Here is a 14810-nt window from a genome sequence, read left to right as displayed (position 1 = left end):
TAATAAAGGAGATTATTTAAAAGGATTGAATATTAGAGGGCTCTAGTTTTCTTTAAGGATTAATGTTGGTATCGATGAGAGATTCGCGTAGGAAGAAAAGGAAGGGTACATCCGTTCTAATGGCGTCAAGAGCCAAGCACTGTTGTCACATTTTGTCATACAGTGTTTCAATATTTTGCTTTGTTTATGTCGCTCAAGTTTCCGAAAAAGGAGTCGATAATTCCGCTCGGACTTGCAAAGGTTGGTAAAGAAAGACGAGAGGAGAGTATTTATTTCGCTAGGACGCGAATCACATCGTGAGAGAAGTTTTCTTAGAGCTCCGGGTGCAGTGACCTTGATTCCGCTGTCATCTCTAAACTAAATGAACGCGCGAAATTTAAATCACCAATTCAACAACATCAATCATAGTGTCAGTTCGTCCAGTGTATTTTGTAATTTCAAATATTCTAAAGCTTTTATTAGATGATTATGTTAATTATTTTAACGCTTTTATTAAATAATTAGATTTATGATATTTGCTGCAGTTAAATTTGGACTCCAAAGTCAGTGCTTTTTCACTAGACGAACTGATATTGTACATATATCATATGAATTTCAATTTTACATTATTTATTTATTTATTTATATTTCTAGGCACAGATAGCTAGCTTTTACAGATGGAAAAGAAATAATCATAGAAGAAATTTCTCTCTTCCATCAGCAGCTGAAGTAAATAATTATGGAAGTTACAACGGAGGAAGCACAAGCAGTGCTGCTGGAGGGAATGGAGGGTGCGCAGTATATTACTATTCAAAGGGCTGATGGGGAACCATTAAGCAAAAGTGTTCCCCTCTTAACTCTCAATGGAGAATTAATCCCCGAAGGAATGGTTGTTGATATGATCAATGCTGGTGTTGGTACAGATTACGGTACAGCAACCCAGTATTACGAGGCAGATGATTTATTACAACATGAATTAACAGAGGTAATTACTTTTCGCTTTGCGTTTGTATGTTAAAAACTGAATTGAAATTTCACAAACAGGAAGATCGTAGATTGGCAGCCGCTTTGGTTGCTGTTCAATTGCAGCAACAACAGAAACAACAACAACTTCACAGTCAATCTCAGCACGAAGATTCAACTTTACCAGACGTTTCTCATTTAGAGACTTTAACACCGGTTAACACGTACTCTATTCAAACTGTACCGGAACCTAATGCTCCGCCTGTATACCCCACCTTGCAACCATTCAAGCGAATCACGCATAACGTAAAGCAAGAGTTCATAAACGTTAAAAGCGAATATGACGTGGACGTGTCGGCTGAAAGTAGCGAGGATGCGACCCCAAGCTCCGGACCAAAACGATCCTTACCGCATAAAAAGAGGATTCCCCGTAATTTCAAACAGCAAACCAAGAGAAATTCGACGAGGAAAGATAGTAGTAGATTGAATTCAGACGGCATTAATGCTGAATCGTCTACCGATACCCAGGCTCATGTATTTAAGTGTGAGCTATGTAGTTCTAAGTTTAGTAGTCAATTAAAATTTTTTGAACACCTCAAGGTAATTTTGATCACTGTACTGGTAACTGTAGCAACAGGAACGGTATTCTTTGAATTTATTCATGTTTCAGGTGCATTACGAGCCTGTAAAGCAAGAAACCAGGATAGCACAAGCAACAAATACAAATATCACTATATCTGTACCGGAAACTGTTCAGAGTCTTGAAAATACAGTGATAGAGGAGTTCAGTGAACCTGAGGATCTCATGGAAGGCATCAGGGGCGTTGGTATGTGAAGGAAACATTTTTGAATTTTATTTAAACTAACTATCTGTTTAATGTTTGTAGTGGAGGAAACGGGTGCTCACATAGACGACGAAACAGAGTCTCCGTTATCCACTGTAAACAATGAATCGCCATTGTGGACAATTACCGATGTCACGGCGCATGTACATAGGGACCACGTGAAACCGGCGACTGTTAATGAACAAACTCTACACAACAAAGAAAAGACTGACATTCCACAAACAATGAAAAAGAAGAAGATACTGAAAGCAAGGAAATCAAGTATGCTTATCAGTCTATAAGGGATGCGCGGGTACCCGACTATTTCGGGTTCGGTCGGGTACAGTCGGGCTCATGTACTCTCATGTATTATTTTTACAAGTAGTATTGTTTTTCGACTCTGCCCGACTGTATCGGACGCCCGCCCGAGCCCGCCCGATGTTTTCCGAACCGACCCGACTAGTCGGGCCGCAAATCACTACAGTCTACCCATGTCTGTTATTATTATACATATTTAACGAAAGCGTTTATTTTTTTATAGATGATGAACTGATGTGTTCCCAATGCGATCGGACATTCCACCACAAAAATAGTTTAGTGTATCACATGCGATCTCACAGTGGTGAACGACCGCATCAGTGCGAAGTTTGTGGAAAAAGTTTCTTTGCTCCCAGCGCGTTGAAGGTAAATCGTTTGAAAAATATATTAATTAACAGTATTAATTAAACCCTTTGAAACACAGGTACACAAGCGTCTTCATAGCGGTGACAAGCCGTACAAATGCGAAGAATGCGGACGACATTTTCGTCAATGGGGTGATTTAAAGTATCATTCGACGAGTATTCATTCGGAACAGAAACAGTACCAGTGCGAATACTGTGGTAAAGACTTCGCGCGAAAGTATTCTTTGATTGTTCACAGAAGAATACACACCGGCGAAAAGAACTATAGATGTGAATTCTGTAATAAAACATTCAGAGCTAGTAGTTATTTACAGAATCATCGACGTATACATACGGGGGAGAAACCTCATCAGTGCGCGGTGTGTGGAAAGCCGTTCAGAGTGCGAAGTGATATGAAGAGGCATATGCATACGCATTCTAGGGGAAGAACCGATAGACCATTGAACAGAGTTATATCAGGGAAGAGTATAGACGATGAAAACGATAAGGGATCGCAGGCAAAAACGATCCAGGATCTCGTTAGAGATTTGAAGTTGGAAGTCGAAGCGACAGGTGTGGTGGAAATCGTTCCACCCGATGATAATCCTGAAAGCATTTTACCGCATGCCGGTGGACAGACTTTAGAGTACACGGTGACAGCATCAACGGATGGTAATTCGGACAGAGATCCGTTGGAAGCGGTTGTACGTACAACTGATAACATGTGAGTTAATTGATTTTTCATTTAATCTTATCATGGTATTCGAAATTGTTCAATGATTCACTTTCTTCTTTCTTTTCACAGGCAATATTTCTTCATGTAACATCTAATGGAGAAAAAATTGAAAATTATTGTTTTTGTACTATAACAGTATATGTGAAATTAGAACATTAAATATTTGTTGTACAAAGGTGGTGCTTTGTGGAAACGCTGGCCTTCGCTGTAATATAGTAAATCATTGTTTGCACTGCTCGTATAATGTGCATAGCGTACTTTCCAGTTTCTCTGCAATACTACTTTTGAGGAAATACCCTGATGGATATAGTGTTTAATACTGTTTTTAAGACTGTCATTAGCAGAAAACTCGGTAAAGTACAAAACAGGATTGTAATCCTAAAAACTATATTAACACACGTGTGTATGTATAAGTAAATATATACACACGTAATTGCATATATATATATATAAATATATGTATATATATACGTATGTACATACGTATATATTGTACTTAAATTAGTTGTTTATATCGCGAATCATGGTTGAAAAATATATTTTTTACGTAAAGACATTTATAGAAACATTGTGGTCCACTTTTATTGCATTCACCAAGGAAACGTTTGTAACCTAATCTTACATAATTGAAGATAACGAAGCTGGTGCAGGCACCGTGTTATTTGTGTTTATGAAAATTTGTAACAGTTGAACCAGCTCCCTGGATTCAAGTGCTGCGCTAAGCTTTTCTGCAGCGTCTTTGCTAGTAATTCTGAAAATTTGTATAAAATGTATATATACAAAGAGGTGCAATTTATTTAAGGTTTTTAACTTTTTCAACAGAGAACAATGAATTTTCAAGATAGACTTTGATTTATATTATACATAAACATAAGATAGAGATTAAGAAGTCTTTCAAAGATAATATTAATCTCTGAAGGACGTTAACAAAATTTTGTGTCAATTAGTTTCTTTATATTATATTGTGTTCGTAAAAAAAAAAATTTTCTTATGATTCATATATTATATCGTTGAAAAATAAATGATTAAAATTTTTAATTGAATTTAGAGCACGAAAATGTTATTTCGAATCGTGAATTCAGAGAAGATAAATGTATTAAACAGAGATACTGAATATATTCAGTGTTGAAGTACAAAATTTTGTTAATTCACATTACTGTGTCTTGTAAAGTAATAGGTGAAAAGTAACTTTTAATAGCAATATATTGTCTATATATCATATTATTTATATTTATTAATACATACCTACGAGAACGTTTAGCTCTTTCCCAATCGACGTAGAGATCTGTAATTACTGCTTGTAATCTTTCTAAAATTTCACTGTCTTTTGCCATCTGTGACTTGATCTCTGTTTCTTTCTGCATCAATTCTTGATATTCAGAGCACAGATTGTCTTTTGGATTTTCTTTCAGCTCCCATTCCTCAAGGGCGTTCAGAATTTTCACTTTCCTAGTCAATTCATGGGCACCGTTCAATCGTGGAAGAATTAATTCCAATACTTTGGATACACTCCCTTCTGCAACATCTGTGAAGAACGAAGAAACATAAATTACATGTTGAAGAATGACAAAATTTTAATTGAAAGCTAGTAAATGGTGCTATAAAAGCAACAGTACCACAGAAGACGTCTAATTTGATTTTTCTTTTTGTTGCTTCTCTCGTTAACACGTCCCTGAGAATTATAATACTTGATATATTTTCTCCCAGGAAAATGGCGCTTCCTTTCCTGGAAATGAGAATATTTTATCCAACTCAACGTCACAGTGATGTAAGACTTACTTATATTTGCATTTTAGAACTGTGCCAATAAAGGATGAAATGTATGTTAAAACAACCTCTCCTTCTTCCAAATGAGGCCTTTCAGGAACATCAGGTAATGCAAGAGAAAGCCAAGCATGCATCTGAAAAATATTGAAGCATATTTAAAGATTGATAAATAAAAAAAAAAAAAGAATGAACTGTTACCTCAGCAATGGTGAAGCTTCCAACTACTTTTAATTCGTTAAAAGGACCTCTTTCATGAACCTCTTTACCATCTTCATGTAGCCTTACGTGAAGAGATAAGGCACATACAGGTATTAATATTCTACGGCAACATTTTGGTTGTACCTAAGTAGTCAAGAATGTATACTTTTATTTCATAATTATGTTAACAGAACATACCTGTGAAGTGACATAAATTTGCAGGGTACCAGATTGACCTTCGATAGTTCTTAACTTCATTTCAAGATGATTGGTGTTTATCTTTAATATTACAACCATGTTAATTTTAAGAAGATCAATGTGACCAAAAATTTCTTAAATAAAATACATACTTGACAGCGATAAGTAGCAAGAACAAAATTGCCTTCTCTAGGATTACAAGTCGAAAGGCTAACAACTGCACTGTTACTTTCCACATCCAATAACTCTATTGGTGTGTCTGATTGTATCAAAATGTTATCAATCGGTGTGTCCAGTTCTACTGAAAGTGAATACGATGCATCTTCTTTATTTAAAATTATCCTGCAAGTAATTTATGATTTAGCATCGTAGAAAAGAACACTGGATTATAATACATACCTATGATTCACTGATAGAATCAGTGGTGCTAAAGGATCGACAGTGAAATTAGTTGCTTCTTTTTCCTCGTTAAGCTTTTCCTGTAAAAGTTGTATCTCTGCTTTCAGCTTCATCAAACCATCATTTTGATCAGCTTCCAATAATCCAGGCGGTCTAGTAGTCAAACCAAATATTTTTCCTGAGTACGTTGTGACTAGTACTTCAGGATATCCTGCAGCTCCTATTATTCCACCTCTTACTGAAGTTACGCTTTCATTAGCGTTCTACAAAATGAACATCAATAGTAGTTTCTTTATATTTAATTAAGATAATGTACCTACGCAACGATACCGAAGTAAGGATAACGTGTCCTCCTCAGGGAAGGTATATACTTCAATGGTACCATCCTGTCGACCAATAAGTATGTCTAATCCATCTTGCAGTTCGTAGGTATCCAAGGAAGTCACTTCTGAGCCTGTCATGTTTAGTATCCAACTGATTCTCAGAGTTTTATTGCTCTCAAGAATCAGCAAGCCCACTTTACCATCCATGGTTCCAACCAACATATGTTCTTTAGATTCAGCGTCTCGTTCTCTGTGAGAATGGAAGAAAATACTTGAATGATTGATCAAATAAAATTTCTAAGACAATACCTGCACAATGATAATACTGTAGGCACGCTTGGAAGTCTGAGAACTGCTGGTGTTTTTGTACCATGAAGAACTCGAATCTGGAAAGGATAGTTTTTTTAAAACACAGAATACATTGAGTTTATGATTTTTGATTTTTACAGCACAATCTCCGCAAGCAAGTATAGCGTAGATGAAGGTGGCATCAGCAGGCAGGAGTATCACATCGTATAAAATTTCACCAGCTAAGTAAGAGTCAGCATCTTTACAATCATGGTATCTGTGATAAAGATCTCTGGCACATGCTGCAAGATTTGGACCAAGCACGTATCTGTTGAATTAATAATAGCAATAATAAACTTATTATCGGTAGAAATTTTTTTAATCTATTAAGGAAGCAGTGTTCCCTTTACAGTAATATATTTTAAATGTATTACAGGGATGTAATAGGATCTATGAGATTTGTGTCGAATTCCAAGAACAATTTTCCTTTCTTGGTATAACCCTTTACAGTACTGTCTTGGGCAATGAAAATCCTGTCACGCGTTGGACCACCAAGAACCACCTTATTAATCCTTGGTCCTGGCAATGATTTAAATGACAGTTGCAATTCTCCTTTCTTTATACCTGGATTGAAGAAATAAAGGTTTAACATCTGCCTTTAATTTTATCCATTGAAAATTTACCATAGACATATAGTATCCCATCGTGATCAGCAACAGCAAACTTTTGCGTTTGTCTGTGTTCTGTTGCAGGGAAAATCTTCATTGTACCTCGAGATGTGACACCCACAGTTGTATAATCTATCCTTGACAATGGCAAAGTCATTTTGACTAGAAAAGTTTAGATGATGAAAAGTAGATTTTTAATTCTATTTCTGTTCAATTTGATTTTGCATAGTTCTGTTGATTTTAAATGAAGAATATGTAAGATTTGTACATTGTGGATTTTATTAGATTTTATAAGGTATTAAGAAATTGTAATTATTGTATTATCCAGTAAACTGAGCAATCTATTAGAGCATTGCTTTCGTTTCAATGCACGTGTGCGACGATCAATTTAACCATAGCAACAAATGATCACAACAAACTATTCTTCAACTGTAATATCATTTTCAGGTGAAGATAAACTGTTAGAGATAGAAGAAGATACGTATAAAAATAACAGGATATTATCAAGAGAATATTTTCTTCATTTCTTAAAGAAGAAGAAATGCTATTAATTAGAAGAACAAGAAGTAGGAAAGGTGTTGGTATCTTTGGAAGAAAGAAGATATATTTATATATTTCAAAAATGAATTTATTCAGATCAGTTGTTAATACAAAATCTTGAGTATTTTCTTGGCTCTTTTTATAATACATTAGAATCATTAGTCAGAAGTAGGTTTGGCAGGATGGGTGGTACATTGTAAAGAAGAGTATTGTTGTACTCTTTGAATTTACAACATATAAGAAATATTCAAAGAATTTTTAAACGATAGTTTACATTTTCTATTTTTTGCACTGATATTTCATCAACATACTAGCAATACATGATTGCAAAGTGTTAGTATCGTTTCATCAATGTTCTTAAACTAAAATTAGTGCTACAAGTTAGTTCTTAGCTTCTACTTCATGCTTCAGAAAGGAATACACTTTGACTGTATTAATTTTTTTTTCTTTTTATTTTCTCCTATATCCATGTCCATTGGACACATCTAATTGAAGAATAATATATACTCTGGTCTAAGATCTTTTGTTACTTATAACTAGAATTTACACTGGCTGGGAATATCAAATAAGTGCCATCTGTGGTTTAAACATTTGTGATTTAACAAAATTCCTTTCATTCATCTTTAATGAACAAAGTTGTAAAAAGAGTGCTAATTGATAATTACAGAACTGTCCATCCTTCTTTTTTATTCTCAAAGTTTCTTCTTTTCTCATCAAATCTTATTTTTCTCAGTGTGAAGAAAAGCTCTGTAGTCTCAACTAGCATCACCTTTGAATTTAAACAAAAGAGGACCTGAAATGACACCAAGAGAAAGAACTCTCAACGATCCAGATGACAATTCAACTAGTTAGCGGCAACAAATGGAGGCAGAGGGACAGCACGGTGAACAACTAACAATAAGTATCGCAAGACAAACGTGTGGTAAGATCGTTCGCAACCCCTCGATCTCGGCACCACGTTTAATAGCCCGCGAAGTTGCTGGTCGGCCGAGGAACGTCGAAACGGGGATTCCCGTCGTAGGATACCTGCGCGCTGAAACCGTGCTTCCAGTCAGCTGTGTAACGAACGATCTGTAGCCTTCCATCTGGAAGCTGGACTCTGTACTCCCCGCGTACGATGTCGCCGTCGCTTATAGCGTTATGGGAGTAGTCGTTGCCGAATGCATCTTCCTTCACGGCATAGTTGAAGTCGAACGGCATGCCTGGTTCATGATGGTGATGATCATGCTGGAATTAAATCAATCAATTTATGTGTCCTACTTTTGAAATTATTTCATTCTGTTTAATCGTCACTCACTCCACTAGGTGTTATGGTGTTGCCTGTGGGCCTGGTCGACGAGCCATAATCAGGGAACTCTGGAGTGGGCCTCGGACCTGGAGGTGGATACCCTTCGCTGGGAGTTGGTCTAGGTGGGAACTTTGTGGTCGGCTTAGGACTAGGGTAACGCTGTGTGGAGGAGAAGGGTGGTCTCGTCGTGGAAGGCCTGGGGAAAGGTATCGAAGGTGTGTCATAATTGTAGCCCTTCGTCGGCTCTGGTGGCAAGTACGTATTGCGTCTCGTGCCTGGTGGTAGATCGCAAATCACGTGGACCATTGCCATGCATAGTATCGTTATCTGAAATAGAAAATTTAAGAAATTAGCAGAGCTTATTTTCTAATCTTGTTCTTTTGCAGGTCATCCTGAATAACTACTGGGCCAGATGAAATTAATTTCATCTAATGCCAGAAGAGCTCAATGCTGAAGACTCCACTTAAGAAGAAAGCGATCCTAATGAAGAAATATTGGAAAGTGGAATGATAAATGGAGAGACTGACTTAGAATTTATTAACAAATAGAAGTAGGAAAAACGAGAGCTGTTTCTAAGTGTCTTTTTGAAGAAATGTCTCTTCCTACTCTGTCCACCTACTCCCATTTACACAACCACCGTTCAATAATGATCAGTTATCATGCAACTGTTAATGATGAAAGAACTCTTGTTTCCTTTTACTGTAATATCTTAACACTGTAAATTAGTTTAACACTTGGAAGCTTAAGAGTAATTAACAAGACTGCGACAAAGAAGACGAATATGTAAACAATTATCAGCAGAGGTAATAGAAAAAAAGAAGGAGGGAAGAACTTAAATCGCGAGATAATTGCGAGGAGTATTTCACTGTGCGTATCTGTCGCTTATTTGCAGCTGTTTCGCAACGGTTTAATTATACGTCTTTCGCCTCATTTCTACTCATCTTTTTGTTGACCTCGCCGCAACGAATACGTGCGAAATTGTTTCTTTTGAATGCATCCCCGTTGCTGATTACAAAATTAATATGACCGGAAGTAAAGCAAATAGAATGAACACTTTTCTTCAAGCTAAGTGCCATTCAGCTTAGTACACTTTCACAAGTCTGTATATACATTGTAACAGGTATAAGTTCAGCATCAGTTATTTATAATTATATTTCATCATTCGGATACTTGTAAGAACGTTTTATACAGATTTGAAATATCATTTTTGATCACTCTAGGCAATGATGAAAGTATCAGGAGGGATACTTTGCTGCAAGTTTACATTCTTCTTGTATAAACTGTCAATACCCTCAGAATACCTGTTCGACTTAATCATCCAGCCCCGTGGCGCAACAAGTGCAGTTCAAATGTCTGGAAAAAATTCCAGGAGGAAGGCAATTAGCTACTCATTTACAGTTCAATTACCTGCATCGACGTTTCACCGTATAAAAAATTCAAACTGCATGCCAGCCGTTTGCAACGCTTGGCTCGTGGAAATATCAATCAATTGAGAGGTGTACCGTGGTGAGGTATCAATTCAGAGATCCCTTCATGCACGGTACTATCTACTCTTCGTCGAAGTTAAAGAAACATTGAGTCCTCTGATGCTTGAATCATCTGTTGAGGAATGATTTATCAGGTACAAGTCTTACTCTAGCTTTACACGTGTAGGCAATTTGAATAAATCAGAGGGCGTAATACTTCTAGCTATTGCAGAGATAGAAAAGCAATTAAATATGTTAACCGAGCTCTCTTCCAGCATTTGTCTGTGAATGTCTCAACTTAGAACCTCAGGAAGAATATTAATTAGAAGGAAAAGGAAAACCAAGTGAGGCAGAGAAAGTTTCTAGTTAAATGAAAAGTAGATAACTAAGTTTCCTTAGGATAGAAGTCTGAAGGAATAAGGAAAATTGAATTACAAAATGAAGAATGTGAAGTAGCATCTCTAACTAGTGGCGTTCCTTATTTAAATTTACCAGCTGAAAAAGAAAAAGTTGGTTAACATCAGAGCTACACCATTGTTTTCAGTAGTTATTGTTTAGCGTTCATTGTCACAGCGACAGTGATGCAATCATTTTCAGATCTCGATTCAAAGATTGCAATTACTATGCAAATACGTCATGTAGTTAGAGGCTCATAGAGAAAGAAAAGAGAGCAGTGTTAAATGTACATGGGTATGATGAATCATAAAAGAAACTTGATGATTTCCATAAATTCAGATGATGATTTAATTTGAAGCTAACAATTGGATGTAAATTATGTTCAATTTTATCCTGTCAATGGGTTTCTTTATTTCACCATTACTAAATAAGGATCCTTTTACAAGCATGATGATCAATCAATCTCAGGAAACAAACGAAAACTTTCACGTGTATGTACTCCACGCTCTTCAAAGGATCTTTAAAAGTGACCCATTGGTACAATCACTGGTAATAAAAAATTCACCGACATTCATAAATCTATCAAGGCTCGTTCGAGTCGTTTATGGTCTGTTGCATAAAAGAATCCTCCAATTTCCAGTATGATATATCTTGAATATTTAAAGCAAAAAGAGGTGGTGAAGAATAAGTATTTTGAAGAAGATATAGAAATATGAGCCATTTTCTATTATAAATAATTTTTCAGTCATTAAAATTTAATGTGAAGTCAAATTAGTCAAAGAATCTTTTTCGAAAATAATTTTGTTTCAGTCAGAAACCTGTTGAGATGAATTACTGAGAAAGATATCGACGATCCAGCTTACTGGAGATTCAAGGAAATTGCTATTCCTTATTCAGAAGTGATTTAGATCCTGAAGAAGATAACGAATGTGCAGCTTTTCCTATCCAGCTCTTCCTAACACCTGGAGGCAAACGCATACATATCGATAAATCAATTACGAGAGACTCTGTGTGATTCACCTCTGCAGATTAATCGGAGGGAATCAGGGAAGATCGTGTGGGATACACTCGATAATTTGTTGACACCTCTCCCACTCTATGGAGCACGCGAATTGAGATTTATGAGCCTCGAGGTTTATTGGCCTCGATGCTGTAATTAATTATATTAATTAGACAGACGTTTAATCATTTTAAATTGTTGCTTCTACGATATTCTATGCCAATATCTTTCTGCATCAATTTTAATCAATTCTTCAGTATAACAATGAAATTTTCTAACTTGGAAAAAATAGAAGAATTGATTTAGTTTTATGGTAAGTTTTATTCAAAAATATAATATAATTAAAAATAGTTGAATTGAAAGAAATTTAGTTTCAGATAAGGGTACCTGTATGATTTTGAAATAAATTGCTGTTGATTGATTGGAAAGAAAGAGGTGAATGATGTGAAAAAATGTACTTACTTGAAGATAAAACATGTTGTGAGGATAACAGGTTCACCAGCTAGACGTGCCTCAAATAAAGTCGCACCTTTTTGAAAGTACACTGTGGAAAGACATGGAAAATCAACCCTTTACATAAGCACCGCACGTTTTTCAACCTTTTCTAATCATTAACAGTTGAAATTCTCTTTGGGTAATAATTGAATAGAATTCCGATCGTACAATCGATTCGCGAATGCATCATGAGAAGCACGATTTTATCCTTAAACCTAGATTCTCGAGGCTTAATGCCATCAGGAGCACAATTTACTCAATTTCGTAATACTCTGATGGTACAAATAGAAATGAACTTTAATTTTCTATATAAATTGAAAAAATTATTAACTCTTGTAACTCGTCGAAATTTACAAATATTAAGATTGTCAAAGTATCAAATTTAATTGATTGAACTTCACAATTTGTAGCTAGGAATCTTAGGTAATTGTTAACATTTGTAAATTTCATTTTACAGGAATTCCATTGTTCCTCTTTTCAAAGTCATTTCATGATTGCAAGGTACCAGAAGAAATATAGGAAGAGCATCAAGAGTATAAAGTCATTGTGCTGGCTGAAGGAACGTGAAGAAATGAAGAAAAGGTTGCACAAAATTATAGTGTCCAAGAGATTCCATTTGTGGTGGAAGTATAGATCATCGCTGTTTCAATTTAATGCGTGCTTTGCAACATAAAGGGTTGAATAGACCTCGACGACATTTCACGGTTAACCACACCCTGACTTCGATTGTTCTTAGCATTGCATGCATACACACCACTCCCTGTTCGTACATCCTCTTTACAGAAGAAACAATTTCTTTCTTCTACACATTCTTTACTTTTCATTCACTAAGAATCAAAATGAAAATAATAATTCAAACAAATGAATGTTTATCCTTATTAATTCACAGTTTCAACTGTTTCAGTTGGACCATTGTATTAATCTTCAATTAAAATTGAAGAAAATAATATTTGGACTTATTAGAAAATTTGCAAAGCTTCAATGTAAAAGATTTCATTCACTATTTTCTCTGAGCTATCACAGATTTTTAATATTCTGAAATTCTTTCAAATCAAAAGCAACGAATCCTTAACACCATTTATCACCATTCCAGGGCTACAATGAAAGCATTATTGGAATACTCTCCCCATAATGAAGCAATGACAACCTCCAACATGAAACAGCAAAATAACACATATGTAGATGAATATCACTCGACAGATAGAAGAACTGCTAATCCAAATGTGATGCGAACAAACAGAAGGCACCGTGGTTTCACCAGGGGTTGGTTGAACAACGGAACGTCACCGAGGTCATGAAGATTAAAACGTCTCTGTGCGTGCCACCCTTACGGATCCGCGTATCAATATATCTGCCCACGTGTGTACCGTCGAATACGATATCGTTGCACTCCGCCACGGCTGTGAATAAAGTCAGTACGTAACTGCTCGGCATGCTGGCAGGTTGGGTTTATATAGCGTGGGTCTAATAAGAGATGATACTTGAACGCCACAGTTGGGACCGGGCCCCCATGAAGAAAAGAAGAGGGGACCGCGTTGCCTTGTTTCACCTTACCTTGCCTCACCTTGCCTTAGAACCTTGTTCAGATCAAACTGGGCAAGATGAATCTTGCACCACTTTCATCCTCCGCCAATGTGCGCCCAAGCTTCATCTCTTATGCCCTCCAGGCATTATTCATAATTAGAAGTCTTCAGAGATAGCTGGTGAAGAATATTGAAATTTCGAAGAATCATCCAAAAGACTTCTTTATATGGTGTAACTTTCATTAACTATCCCAGCAGTAAGAAACATCATTACGGATCCAATCGCTGCTTCATCAAGTACAGAAGCTAATGGTAGATAAAATCAGTCCAGCAGGTGTATCCAACAAGGAACATGAATCATTCTGATGATCAGCTTGCGCACCAAGTGCTAGAGAGAGAGAATAGAAATTGCGGAACTGCTGGTTGTAGTAATTTCCTTGATTCGTTGCTACAGGTCTCTTCAAAAAGCAGAACGGTGCGAATGATTTAGTCAGCCATCGTGGGAAGGCTAATCCGGATCAAAGCGAACCAAATGATCTTTCCAGCCACGTGAGCTGACTCTTCTACGCCTGAAGGGTGCAGCATGAAGAAGTCATTCCATCGACTATCGTGCTACGAATCGAAAAGTATTTGATATTTCATATAGCTGTTCGAAACCCAACCGAACAGGCTCGATGCTCTATTGATATATTGGCTCTCGTAACTCCTGCCTTTTTCTGCTCATTGTTACACCATGAAAATGGATAACTGCAAATGTTCCTCTGATGGAAGATTAATGGAAAGCTGATGGAGAGGTATGATCTAACAGGGATCAGTGAAGTTTGAGTTATGAACGTTTAAGTCTTACTAATTGAGGACTCAACACTGTCCTGAATGTTTCAAATTCACTGACTGGTGACTCAATGCTATTTCTAAACTTTACATTTTTCTATTTCAGGGATCCTTTAGAGTTTTCTTCTGAAGATGCAAATCCTCTAATTCTTCATCTACTCCTTTCAAATTTGAGTTAAGTGCAAAGAGCTGTTCGAGGAGTCAGGGAGTAACAAGAATCTAAGAAACATTTTCCTTCGAAGGAATCCATTTTCACCGAAGGTACA

At 36.4% G+C, this 14810-nt stretch overlaps 3 protein-coding genes and 1 long non-coding RNA gene across 5 annotated transcripts; 2 read left to right on the top strand and 2 right to left on the bottom strand.

Annotated features, from left to right (window-relative positions):
- The first annotated feature begins 100 nt into the window (after nucleotides 1–100).
- Nucleotides 101–3758, top strand: LOC114876657 (zinc finger protein 879-like). The gene is made up of 8 exons (XM_029188390.2): nucleotides 101–240; nucleotides 634–964; nucleotides 1024–1542; nucleotides 1613–1769; nucleotides 1830–2048; nucleotides 2308–2450; nucleotides 2509–3152; nucleotides 3234–3758. The coding sequence occupies exons 2-8, from the start codon at nucleotides 719–721 to the stop codon at nucleotides 3250–3252; spliced, it is 1947 nt and encodes a 648-aa protein (XP_029044223.1). The 5' UTR covers nucleotides 101–240; nucleotides 634–718; the 3' UTR covers nucleotides 3253–3758.
- An 18-nt stretch (nucleotides 3759–3776) lies between these two features.
- LOC114876656 (Bardet-Biedl syndrome 7 protein homolog) lies at nucleotides 3777–7171 on the bottom strand. Its single transcript, XM_029188389.2, has 13 exons — nucleotides 7021–7171; nucleotides 6772–6961; nucleotides 6497–6665; nucleotides 6359–6435; nucleotides 6047–6299; nucleotides 5727–5989; nucleotides 5480–5669; nucleotides 5328–5408; nucleotides 5130–5273; nucleotides 4944–5065; nucleotides 4781–4890; nucleotides 4410–4689; nucleotides 3777–3915 (listed from the first exon to the last, which is right to left on the bottom strand). The coding sequence occupies exons 1-13, from the start codon at nucleotides 7160–7162 to the stop codon at nucleotides 3783–3785; spliced, it is 2154 nt and encodes a 717-aa protein (XP_029044222.1). The 5' UTR covers nucleotides 7163–7171; the 3' UTR covers nucleotides 3777–3782.
- LOC114876660 lies at nucleotides 4797–5101 on the top strand. The gene is made up of 2 exons (XR_003789433.2): nucleotides 4797–4932; nucleotides 5029–5101. It is a non-coding gene; the product is annotated as an uncharacterized LOC114876660 (long non-coding RNA).
- Nucleotides 7172–8502: 1331 nt separating the features above from the next.
- Nucleotides 8503–13668, bottom strand: LOC114876659 (pro-resilin-like). Of its 2 annotated transcripts, none has more exons than XM_029188397.2 (4): nucleotides 13522–13668; nucleotides 12158–12239; nucleotides 8843–9160; nucleotides 8503–8772 (listed from the first exon to the last, which is right to left on the bottom strand). In XM_029188397.2, the coding sequence occupies exons 2-4, from the start codon at nucleotides 12170–12172 to the stop codon at nucleotides 8506–8508; spliced, it is 600 nt and encodes a 199-aa protein (XP_029044230.1). In that variant the 5' UTR covers nucleotides 12173–12239; nucleotides 13522–13668; the 3' UTR covers nucleotides 8503–8505. The 2 variants fall into 2 exon arrangements, with proteins under 2 accessions (XP_029044230.1, XP_029044229.1); XM_029188396.2 differs by having other exon boundaries at nucleotides 13558–13668.
- Between the last annotated feature and the right edge of the window lie 1142 nt (nucleotides 13669–14810).

This window comes from Osmia bicornis, chromosome 16, assembly GCF_907164935.1.
Source record: "Osmia bicornis bicornis chromosome 16, iOsmBic2.1, whole genome shotgun sequence".
Taxonomy (NCBI): Eukaryota; Metazoa; Arthropoda; class Insecta; order Hymenoptera; family Megachilidae; genus Osmia; species Osmia bicornis.
The sequence above is the reverse complement of the archived record's forward strand: the minus strand, read 5'-3'. Positions and strand labels throughout refer to the sequence as shown.